General features: G+C 38.3%; 1 protein-coding gene across 4 annotated transcripts in view; it reads left to right on the plus strand.

Annotated features, from left to right (window-relative positions):
* Positions 1–12,952, plus strand: part of LOC148739472 (uncharacterized) — a 40,399-nt gene that overhangs the window by 14,471 nt on the left and 12,976 nt on the right. For 3 of the 4 annotated variants that reach the window (XM_088748181.1, XM_088748180.1, XM_088748179.1), the window contains one exon: positions 11,138–12,056. In XM_088748181.1, coding sequence (XP_088604307.1) covers positions 11,144–12,056 — 913 coding nt within the window. In that variant the 5' untranslated portion in view covers positions 11,138–11,143. Of the gene's footprint in view, positions 1–7,558; positions 7,716–11,137; positions 12,057–12,952 lie in introns of those variants that run through there. The other variant, XM_088748178.1, reaches the window with a different exon arrangement.

Consider the following 12,952-nt stretch of genomic DNA (forward strand, 5'->3'; position numbering starts at 1 on the left):
TATTCAAGCTTCAAAACATAGACCTTGTAGAACCTCTCTTTTGAGCCGTTCCCTTTAAGTGCCTCCATATTAAAAGATAAACCACCATTATTCCACTGGAAAGACTTGACCCTTCTAGTTAAAATTTCCTTCCCCACCTTGGTAAGGTTCAAAGGACGACAGTGAAAACCCCGTGGGTTGCCCCAGATGTGAAGCTGCGAATTAATCTGTGTACAATGTCACTGACACCGATTTAACATTTTTGAACGTGAAAATATAAAAAAAGAATGTCAATTAGTACGCTAAGTAGAAATAATTCGATTGAGTTAATAACCACACCTACTTAAAAAAAGACAAAGTCGTGATCATTAGTGACACTTTCTCTACAATGAATTTCGGGTAAAAAAACGCAAACACGAGGTAAAAAGGTTGCAAGGAGATGTCTTTTTAAACAAAACAACGCGGTGAGAAAGAAAATTTTGATGAAAATACCTTGATCTTGAAGGTTATAACAACTTACTATGGCAGGACAGAGTTGTGGTAAATCCGAGCGTTCTGACTAGTTCTCACTTGGTCGGGATTTTACCATATGGACCTTTCCAAGGAAGTCGTAGCTAGTACATCAATTTTTGAACCCCCCGTTTGCATTTTGAACGTTCAGTTTGAGTGCTTGTGAAGTATGATTGAACAGTCTTGTTCGACTGATTATCAGATTTGTTCGATCTGACGTTGAAATCTTGTTTAAAACTCTTGCGGAAAGGTCAGAAGAAGTCCAGCTTCCATGCGCCGGGGATGCCGCACTGGCCTCTTCTTACTCCAAGTTTTGGTTACAGCCTCTTCTTCCTTCAAGTCAAAACAACATTCTTGACTTTCTTCAGTTTCATTTGGTTCCAAATCATATTCACCTCGGCAGTCTGAAAGGATCTGGCAAAATCTTTCTCCAGTTAGCTCTAAACGACCGTTGAATAATAGTATCGAATCTCCACCAATTTCACAAATAAAGTTGCTTTTCTTGCATTTTGCTCCCGCTTCCCGCCGACGTGTAGATACCGCTTCCCGCCCCCTGTTCTCACGCTTCTCTCCCTCTCTCGCCCCCTGTTCTCTCGAGCTCCCGCTCCCCTGTCCTCCTCCACCTGCAAGGAAACCACAAAATTAAAAAAAATCTTGAACAACGTGCAGTGCCTTTTTGGCAGTTTGACTAGACCGAGCCTCTGCAACATTTTGGAAAGCTTCCTCCAAATAATAATTCTTAGCAAAGAAAACCTGAAAAATGTAATAAAACTGATCTGAAAAAAAGCCTGATTCTGCTATCAGCTTAGCGCGTTATTCCTTTAGTATGGCTGGATAACCCTTCTAGAATGCACCGCATCTTTGTGACACTCTCCTTCATTCAACGCCTAAAGAACAGTAATGCCTGGAACGGGCAATCTGGTCCGATCGCTGGAGGGTGTGTTAAGAATTGGCGCTCGATCTGAAATTAAATCTGATCTACTATAGCCTCAACATTGGTATTGCTGACAGCCTCTAGGTGTTCAGAAATGACTTTACAGCGCGACATTAGGTATCAAAAGCATAACCTTTTTCTCGACACAGCTGTTTTAGTTTGCGAAAAGTTTCTAGCCTAACCAACGCCCGAAAAGATTGATTTCCATTTCCGTGAGTTTTGTAACTAAAATTCTCAATTGGGAAGAACTCTCTAAATTCAACTAAGATTCTTTGTTTGTATTAGTTTACCTTGGTATTCTTCTCTCAGTCATTTTGTACTTTACCTCTGTTTCGTCTTTACTCTGACTTTTGACCCTTTCCTTAATCTTCTTTTTTTTTTTTCATAATTTTTACCTCTCTTTCCTTTGCTCTGCTGTAGCTATTTGTTTTTTTGTGTGTGTGTTTTGCTTATTAGCTCTTCTAAGTATGTGATATCAGTCAATCTCTGTCTGCATGAGATTCCTGCTGCGAAGTTAGCTAGGCTCATAGCGATGACTTATTGATAAGAAAAAAATATCACACGGACAAGTTTGTTAAAAACCTTATTCACGGATATTCATGGCCGCAGAATTACAAGATGGGAACAAGATTGAAATAATTTCAGCATTGGGTGACAAACGCTTGAGAGTGTTTCATCTACACTAGCGTCAGATTGTTTCCCGTCTTCAACGTCTTCGGCAAGGAACATTTGATGTACCGGTATAAATGATTGACTTGTCCTCTTTCAGTTCCACAGTGAAACTCAATCTTACCCTAGAACTTTCTTAAAACCTAAATGTGCGGTGGTCCATAAGGGACATGCCACATTTTTTTTTTATCGCGCGATAAATGATAGATTATCGCGCAATAAATGGAAATTATCGCGCGATGTATGGAAGTTTTCCCGTGATAGATGGACGTTATCGCACGATAAATGATAACTTATCGCGCGATAATTTTTTAATTTATCTTTATCGCGCAATAATTTATATTATTATCGGGCGATAATATTTATCATCGGGCGATAATTAAACATTTATCGCTCGATCATGGGAAACTTGTTAGGTCACGTAATCGGCTGTCACGCACGATGTTTCCTTGGACGACAATGGCTGCCGCATTTGAGGAGGTATGTTTTGAGGTCACCAGTTCGTTTTATTTACGTAAAAAGACCATTTAGCTGTACGTTGCAATACTGCGACACATAGCTCGGTGAATCAGTACAGTAAACCTTGATTTTGCGAAATCTTACGAGACGCTTTCAGGGATGGCTGTCAGTGTCTGAGAACAAGAGTGGATTATCTAATCTTTCTGATGACATTGCAGGTTTGCAAATTTCTAGAGGGTAGATGTGTCGACAAGAGCGTTGTTGTCAGATTTAAAAAGCCTTTATTAATAATGAAATTAGCCTGCTTTAAAAAATTACTGGTTCGCTATAAAATGTATTCAGTCTAATTTTCATCTAATAGACCGCGATCCGAGCCCGTGGAAATTTTTATATTATTGATTTATATTTTGTGATAACTTTTTGATGATTGCATGACTTATACTGTTGTGTTACACTAAAACCTTGAAATAAACTTTCATCAGTTTGCTTATCCTCTAGTCTATACTATATGCCCTCTAGATTTCATTGTCATTGCTCAAATATTCTGGAAGTTACGGAGGTGAAGGGGGGCGGAATTCGCCTCCCTCCCCGGTCTAAAAAGATCCAAAAAAGCCCGGGCCGAATAGGGTCAAATTACTTCGTGTACAGGATTTGTGTCGTCGTTAACTATAGCTTATTGTATTGATTTCCTGATCGAACACAGTGTTAACTACTAAAATGTGCTTGGAATTCCGGAGTTAACCACAGGGTGCCTAATTAGATTATGTCGTAACGTAAATGCCGATGTTGCGATTTTCACAAAGTTCAGCCTGGTTTTTCCGTGCGGAGATGAAAAGCCCAAACTAATTTTTATATCCTCGAAAACAACACTATTTCCACTTATCATGAGCTTAACCTGAACCGATTCTGAGTTATACCGCATGGGGAAAATGATAATTGAAAATTTGCTACGAAATGCGGTATTTGGATTTTAAAATATTGATGATTTTCAAAAGCGTTCCATGGCCTCCAAATTAAATGAAATGGTCCCGTTTACTTAAACCATACCTCGGTCCTTCGTATACAAATCTATAAAATTAATATGGACCTGCTTTCTTTTGCGCTTTTTATGAGCAAGTTCATTTGTCTCTACTCAGGGCACTGATAACCGCCATTTCACGGCTACAGACGCTCGTTTTAGTTTTCGTGAATTTTTTAGGATGAAGAGGCATGTCTGGAATAAAAAAAAAAAGAACATACAACGTTGCTATGTTCACCATAAGGTGTCTCTGACCGAAATACGAGGATAGTCATTTTTCGGTCGATGTGCCGCCTCTAACGTGGTCTTGAAAAAACAATTGTAGAGGAAGCAATCTTAGAGCTCTTGCGTTCATATTGTGGAGTAGAAATCCAAGCTCCCCCTCATGTGGTTAACCCTCTATCTGTATCTGTGCAACCCAACGGGAAGAAGAGATTAATCTTAGACTTATGGTACGTTAATAAGCATCTTACCAAACAAAGAGTCAAGTACGAAGACTGGAAGATAGCTCTGTCTTATTTCCAGAAGGGAGCGTTCATGATTTCGTTTGATTTAAAGAGTGGCTACCATCATATTGATATTTGTCCAGATCATCAGACTTTCTTAGGTTTCGCGTGGAAGTTTTCAGGTGATATTAGGTTCAGGTATTTGGTATTTACCGTGTTACCTTTTGGATTGGCGTCAGCCCCGTTTATCTTTACCAAGTGCCTTAGGCCAATCGAAAAATATTGGAGGATCCATAGGATCAGTATTGCTTTATTCCTGGACGACGGTTGGTTAACTGATTCGGATCAAGCTTCCTGTGCAGCGTTAGCGGTCTCCGTTAGATCTGATTTATGGAAAGCCGGTTTTATTACCAACGACGAGAAATCCCAGGGGACTCCTTGTCAGGTCATCGAGTGGTTAGGTATACTATGGGACTCTAGTCACGTAACTATGCGAATTTCGGATAGACGCCTGTCTAGTATTGCGGGCTCCGTTCAAAGAATGTCTCAAAAACACTATATGGTGTCCGCTAGAGAATTGCTTTCCCTAGTGGATAAGATTATTTCCGCCGGTGCAGTGTTTGGGAGCATATCCAGAATTATGACCAGATATTGCTCAATAGCTGTCGCAGCAGCGCAGGATTGGGATTCGAAGTTTACTTTGGATGAGTATTGTGTAAGAGATTTTGAGTTTTGGGAAACCAATTAAGACAGACTGAATTTGAAAACTATTGTAGACTGCCCTTTCAGGCCATCTAAATATGTCGTTTATTCTGACGCTAGTGCCACAGGGTGTGGTGCACATTTAAATGTCAACGGTGAACAGATATGTCAAAAGCAATGGGACGTACACGAGTGCGGCCTGAGTTCTACTTGGAGGGAGTTAACAGCTATTATATTTGCTCTTGAGTCATTTTTGCCCCTTCTTAAAGGCGCTTATATCAAATGGTTTTCTGATAGTCAAAATGCTTGTAGAATTATCCAAGCTGGAAGCATGAGGAAAGATCTACAAGTTATAGTTTTTCAGTTTTGCGTTGATACTCATTGAAATCGAATTGAAAGTACAATGGATTCCCCGAACTAAGGGCCTGATTACATGAGCCGGGCTGGCCCTGTTAGCCGGGCTGATTTCTTTTGTTTTGGTGCTCGCCAGAGCGTGAAAACAAAAGAAATCAGCCCGGCTAACCGGGCCAGCTCGGCTCATGTAATCAGGCCCTAAGCTTGATAGGGCGGACTTCATTAGTCGTATTATTGATGTAGATGATTGGCAAATCGCAAGTTCCTTTTTTGAATTCCTGGATTATACTTGGGGGCGACATACAGTGGACTGTTTTGCCAATTTCTATAATAAGAAAATCAACAAGTTTTATTTAAGATTTTGGAATCCAGGTTGTAGCGGAGTGGATTTTCTCGTTCAGAATCTGACAGAGGAAAATTGCCTCCTTGTTCCCCCGGTAAATCTGATCCATAGAACAATTCACTATTTGTATATATCGAAGACTGTGGCTACTTTAGTCGTACCATTCTGGCCTTGGTGGTATTTTTGGCCTATCATTGCTAGAAAATTTTTTAGTTTTGTGATAGATTATAACGTAAATATGCACGATCCTTCGCAGTAAAGCACTATTTGAGCAATAGTGAAAATCAGACCTGAAAAAAATTTGGCTTGTTAGCTCAATTGGCTTGTTAGCTCAATTGGTAGAGCGCTGCACTAGTATCGCAGAGGTCAGTGGTTCGAATCCCGTACAGGCCTAAAATTTTTTTCAGGTCTCATTTTCACTATTGCTCAAATAGTGCTTTACTGCGAAGGATCGTGCATATTTACGTTTCATAACCGCAGTTCATACATATGTTTCATATGTTTGTTGTTGTTTGATAGACTATTAGTTGTTCAGCGGAAGGACTGTTCTGAAGCATGGTCGGAACACCAATTCGTTGTTAGGCTCTAAGAGATTTTTTGGACAAATGTTAGCGGTCCGTATGAAGTTTTGATTGCTTGACCACCGGGTCTCTGTAACTCTTAGGATGATCAGTAATGATTTAGTTGAGATTTGTTTGGTAGGTATAAGGACGCTTGTCTGATTATACATCGACAAGAGGGCGCTGGCCTCGGATTAGGGGAGCACTTTATCGACTCCAGGTTATATTCTGAGGTAGCTATGTGGTAGTAGAACGCTTGTGCATACGATAGAAAGGTGGCGCTGGCCTGTTTTCGGAGACCGGTTGTTGCTTTGAATCTTGTATTTTAGTTTGCGGCGTTTCTTTTAAATGTTTTCCGTTCTCTTTTGTCTTGTTTTCTTTTGTTTTCATCAGATGTTTACCACTCAAGGTTATTGGGAGAACATCTCCGACCACGTGAAACCAAACACCAAAGATCTTTTGACCTTTTTAATAAAGTCTAAGGCGGATTCCACGGTTAAAAGATATACAAAAGAAATCGTCGAGTTCTCTAGATGGTGTCATTTCTCCGGTATTCAATTGTCGCCTCCTTTCTCGGTTTCGGTTCCAATTGCTTACCTTCCCGAGGTATACTGTTAGATCCAAGTCTTATGCAACACTATGGTTGACACATGCAGCCCTTAAATGGTTTCATTCCTTTATTCCTGGCATCATTAGCATTCCTTTGGATGCAGCAATTTGCCATAATTTGTTAGAAGCAGCTAAACGCACCAAACCAGCTGTCTCTAAGAAGGAACCCATCTCTGCCGATATTATTAAGAAAATCATTGATAAGTATGCTGGTCCATCAGCTAACCTCAAGGACTTGCGTTTAGCTTGCATGTGCTCGTTAGGTTTCGTGGGGTTTCTTCGCTATGATGAAGTTCGTAATATTTTGATTAGCCGTCTGGAATTTTTGCCTAATCATTTGTGTGTGTTTGTTCCCCGTGCCAAGAATGACGTTTACAGAGAAGGGAATAAGGTTTATATTAAGAGATTGTTTAGTAGATATTGTCCTGTTGCCCTCCTTGAAAGATACATTCTGATGGCTAAAGTACATCTTAACAGCAATTTGCCACTCTTTAGACCTTTAAGATTGCTCAAATCTTCCATTACTTACAAGTTATATGGAAGCAAGCTCTCGTATACGAGATGTGGAGAAGTATTTAAGAGTTGTCTTAAGGATCTTGGCTTGGACTACAAGTTGTATGGCCTGCATAGCTTAAGATCGGGAGGGGCTACATCTGTTGTTAGCAACAGCACTAGCTTATCGGAACGTTTACTTAAATTACATGATCGCTGGAGGTCGGACTGTGCTAAAGACATGTATGTCCTTGAAGACGTATCTGAGAGTCTAGAAATAACTGATAATTTGGGATTGTAGCAGTTAGGGTACCTTAATTGTAATATTCTTTCGTCAATTGTATGAATAAATGTCAGCTTGGATTGCCTGAGCATCCAACCATCATTCCTTTCGTGTTGTATTTCTATAAATAGTATTTAAGGAGAAAATAATTTACGTTCGTCTGAGCGCAGCGAATTAGAACGACCATCCCTTTTACTCACCATGCGTGGTCGCGTGAGATGTGAGAAGCATTGTGATGAAAATCTAACCTAGTTTGTGAGTTAGGGAGTGTCTACTAGCAGCCGAACAACTAAATATTTCACCGTCTGTCTTTGATTTCGTCATAATTCGCCGCAGTTGTTGTCACTTTGCTGAGACGTAAGTATTACGTTCAACACAGATGAGAATTTAGCCTTTTTGTGTAAACCGTAGCCTCGCTAGACTCCTGAAATGCGAACAAAGATAATACAACTGAAGTCGTTTCCCCTCAAGTGTTTTTGCAGTCATTTCCCGTCAGGTTAATCTAATTCTCTGGTATCTCCAATACTCTTTCCCTTTGTATTCTAAGTTTGCTGGGTTCTGATCTGTTGTTCGTACTTTAACGACGCTCGTCAGTTGCAGAGCACTTTCGTGATACGATCTTGCAGGAATCAGTCGATGTTCTGTAACAGACGAGTTGAAGTAGAAACTCCAAGCAACAGCAAGAGGAAAACAGTGATTTTAAGTTATGATAGCGTTTTTAACGGGACAATATTGGAACTGGAATGCACGGGAGAAACTGTCTCTGATCGTGTTGACGTCAATTAGCTCTAATCATTATTTTATCTGTCTTGTAGTTGTTGAGCGTCGATTAGTATTCACAACAAGTAATGAGAGCGTTTAAACTGACAACAAAATTTTCGCTTGATTTCCCGGATTGTACTTCATTTAATTTTATCAGATAGAAGTTAGAAATGTATTCGCAACCGCCTAGGTCTTTAAAGTAACCAAGTGTTGGCATGATTATATGATCTTCATGCCGTTATAATGTCACTTAGTATTTGATACTTGCTCGCTTTCTGCTTCGGTAATTCACAAGTGAAAAGGTATAAGTCAAATTCTTAGAAACTTTTGAACTAAGTCATTTTTGATTTATTAACAATCTTTTGTTGTATAAGATGTAGAAACCACAGCATACTTGAATGTGAATTTCAAGCCAAAAAATTGTGATTCCAGTATTTAGCCTGTTGTTTCTTGTTTGCGAAAGCAACAAATACTTCCCTGTTTGTGTTCAATATCTTTGATTATTATACATTGGACTTACTATGAAAAACCTGTTTGTTTAGAGCTTTCAATCAACATACCATAGTGTGTAAACTTGACATGATAAATGCAATATTTCCAGTGAGAGCTGAATTTATTTATTTATTAATTTATTCATGCACACAGACAAACAGACACACAAACAACCCTTTAGTGGCAATAACAATGCGTTAAACCTACAACGCTAGAGGGGTTTATTTTTTAAACAATCAAATAATGGCGTCTGAAAAGCCATTAGTATTAATTATCAAACTTTGTACTTTGTGAAAAAAACCACAGTTGACATTGTAAATTTACAGACTCAATACCATACAATACAAATCTAGTTTCCTAATGCATCACTGCTCAGTGACCATGCTTCACCTAGAATATTTGCAGCAGAGATAGAATTAAGACATTACGTTGAGCTCAGTGTAGCTAAGAAAAAAAAACAAGAAAGAGTATTTCAGTAATTCAGAGTCAAAATTGCAATGGGAAATATATAGGTGATGCACAGCTATTAATTTTCAAGAGATATTCTCAAAGACATTAGAAACCCAGTCTGAGGTAGGTGTGATCAACAGATGCATGCCATGTAACAGAACAATCATATAACTTTGTGTCAGTATTCAGAAAGAGAATTTACCTGGTTTGATCTCAAAGTGGGAAGAGATACAGAGTTTGGGACAACTAGGTCCAGACAATTCTAGCCAGTGATAATGGGTGGAGAAAAAAGACTTTTGAAATGTAGAATTTTCTACAAGGAAATTGAGTGAAGTTTTCTCTTGATTTAAGACAAAAATATTTGTATCCACTTGACAGTTTAGGCAATAGCTAAGTTGAATAATGTGGAGCAAGATTCTTGGCTATTTTGTAAAATTGGCTTAATGTATGTAGTTCTCTCCTCAAACTAAGAGGCTTCCAAGCAAGTTCATCATGTACCTTTGTAGAGCTGGTTCCCTTTTTCAGTTATGCTTTAAACATAAACAAAAAATTATTAGAACATAGCTAGCAGAACCGCGCAATGAAATTCAATATTTGTAAGCGTGCTCAAAATCCCGATAGTGCACGCTGACAGCGTCAGCAAATCGCTCCGCCAGAAATTTTTTTTTTCGCGCGAGCGGCCGATTGTTAGCACGGGAAAAATAATATATTTCGCGACAATAATGGATACAAACAGAAACTCGGCCTACTAGTCCGAAAACAAAGACAATGTTTCGACCTTTTCCCTTGGGCTAGAGTTCTTAAATGAGGCAGAAAAAGAGAAAAACAAAGGAAAAGGAGACTCGGCATCAGCGCTGTCACGATTCGCTTCAACTGATATTGTTGTCCATTTTTCCCGTCGGATTTGATGCACAATTCTACCGGCTATGTTCTAAAACAATTGGTTCATGCTTTCAGCTGTGCACTATCGAGTTATGGAGCACGTGGGAAGTTTGGAGAGCACTCAAGAAGCTAGAGTTGCCCTCGGCTATCGCCTCAGACAACTCTTACACTTCTTTCGTGCTCTCCAAACTTCCCGCGTGCTCCATAACTCGATAGTGCATGCTAAAGCATGAACCAATTGTTAATTGTCAGTTTTCTTTACTTTTTTTAATTAAATTGTTTATTGCATCAACCACATCATTACACGACATAATGTGTACAACAACTGTTGCTGACCTAGATCTCATGCAAGATGTATCATGAATTGAAAATTGTTGTCTCAAAAGTATCTTACTGGGTGACAAACTCTTAAAAAAAAGGAAAAAAAATTAAAAAACAAAAAAAAAAATTAAACAAAAACAAGGCTCTCATTCTGTTTTTTTCGTATTCCAAACAATGAATTATGTCAGAGAGAAGGACTTATGAAATCAGTTTCTGTTAAAGAACCTGCAGGACCATCTTCTGAGTAATTTTCTGTGTCAATTGCAAATGAAAACAACTTACAGAGGACAAAATGAAATAACAGGTCTGGAAATAGCCACTTGGTTTGAATATTTTCAGCTTGGAAATCATTCATGTTTTGGTTTATATCACAACTGTTTAAGGTTATCACATCAAAACATAACCAACCATAGATTTGCACTAATGATTTCTTTCCTGTTAGATATTAACCTTTACAATAAAAGTAATCTTCATGTTGTTTTTAAAGAGTCAGGAGAACTCTGTTTTAAAATTCAAGGATTTTCTTGTTCATAATAGCCTTGTTGTTAACATGTATAACGCAAGCAGTTGTTTATTTTTGACAAAAAAAATTATACAGTGAGAGTAAAGTCAAAATGTCTGAGATGAAAATAAATAACTAGAGCTTTTTACAAATAAGCAGTGTTTACTCAGAGTGTTTAAAAGAACACTGAAGGGTGGATGGCTTCCAAAGATTGTACTTAGAGGAATAAAATATAACTCATTACTTTGGTTTAGTAGAAGTTAAATTATAAACCTCATTTTTTCCATTTTTGGTTCAATGGTTATAATGCCAAAGCAAGTTAGTTTAAGTTACTCACCTTTAATGACAGCTTTTATTTTTGTTGTGACAGTTTCCCATGAATGAAATGGAATTTCTTTCTAAAGAAGAGTTAAGAGGAAAGATGAGCGGAGAGAGTTTAGATCTCACTGGGGAAAGTTTGCATGAATTGCCTGCAGCTTTGTTTGAATTGACTGAGTTGGAGGAACTTTACCTGTCATTGAATAAACTTACAACAATACCTGAAAATCTCGGAAAGCTAAACAATCTTACGGTACTTCATGTTAGATTTAACCAGCTGTCCATATTCCCTACAAGTTTGACTCAGCTGAAAAAACTCAGAGTGCTGAACATCTCACATAACAAACTAACCACCATCCCTGATGGTATTGGGGAGATGGTGGAGCTGGAGAGACTGGGGCTGAGTTTCAACCAGTTGACTGTGCTGAGTCCAGCTATAAAACAGCTGAAGAAACTCAGAGTGCTGAACATCTCATATAACAAACTAACCACCATCCCTGATGCTATTGGGGAGATGGTGGAGCTGGAGAGACTGGGGCTGAGTTTCAACCAGTTGACTGTGCTGAGTCCAGCTATAAAACAGCTGAAGAAACTCAGAGTGCTGAACATCTCACATAACAATCTAACCATCATCCCTGATGGTATTGGGGAGATGGTGGAGCTGGAGGGACTGGGGCTGAGTTACAACCAGTTGACTGTGTTGAGTCCAGCTATAAAACAGCTGAAGAAACTCAGAGTGCTGTACATCTCACATAACAATCTAACCACCATCCCTGATGGTATCGGGGAGATGGTGAAGCTGGAGGAACTGTGGCTGAATGACAACCAGTTGACTGTGTTGAGTCCAGCTATAAAACAGCTGAAGAAACTCAACTGTTTGTATGTGTATGGGAATCCTTTTACAGTTGAAGGAATGAGAAGTGTTATGGAGCTAAAGGATAAGATTCACAGAGTATATTCAGATGTCCCAGGTGAGTAAAGGAAATTGATCCTCTTCACATTAATGTTGTAACTTGTGCATTTACTAAATTGGTTCTAATGGTTGACTTGCAAGTGGTTATGCTGCTTGTTACTGATAATTACAGGCAGCTGACAATAGTTTCGTAATAAATCCTGAGAAGAATAATGAAGTAAATGCTGTCACAGTTATACTGTATGATTGAACAAAGGTTGCATCACTTTAGAAATACATGACATTTGTACTGGAAGTTTTAGTTATATTTTGAAAGGTTTATTTTAATGACTTGGCTGACATTGAAACTTAAGTTGAACTACGGTGTACTATAATTTGATAGGGAATTGAGGAGGGATTAAGTTTATTACAAATCATTTTACAGTAAGGGATTATTGTAAGTTGTAATTTTTGCTTTCTAGTTGATTGGAATTTAAGAGGTTTATTGCAAATTATTTCACAGTTGTAGGAATTGCTGTTGTAATTTTTGCTTTTTGTTTATTTGATTTTAATTTTAAAAGGAAGAATTAAGTTTATTACAAATCATTTCTCATCCAGGAACATATAGTGCTGTAAGTTGTAACTCCATAATTTTTGCTTTATTTTATTGGAAGTTATTAACAATGTAACAACATTTAGCTCATCATACAGAATTTATGGACTAATATGATTTTAAAATGAGAGGTTACGTTATTGAGAATAAAACTTTTGTCTTATCTGGTCAGGAGTTATTCTGATAATTGTTACACCATAATTTATGCTGCCCTTGTAATATTTTAGAATCTATCAATTGCTACGTTTTGGGAATGGGATTTTTCTTTCTGTTTTCCAAACACCATTTGGCAGAATTGACATCAATTATTGCCTTTGTTTAGTTTGATCAGTCACATTAAAATCAATTTACTCTTAATGTTT

Source organism: Stylophora pistillata, chromosome 2 (genome assembly GCF_964205215.1).
Source record: "Stylophora pistillata chromosome 2, jaStyPist1.2, whole genome shotgun sequence".
NCBI classification, from domain to species: Eukaryota; Metazoa; Cnidaria; class Anthozoa; order Scleractinia; family Pocilloporidae; genus Stylophora; species Stylophora pistillata.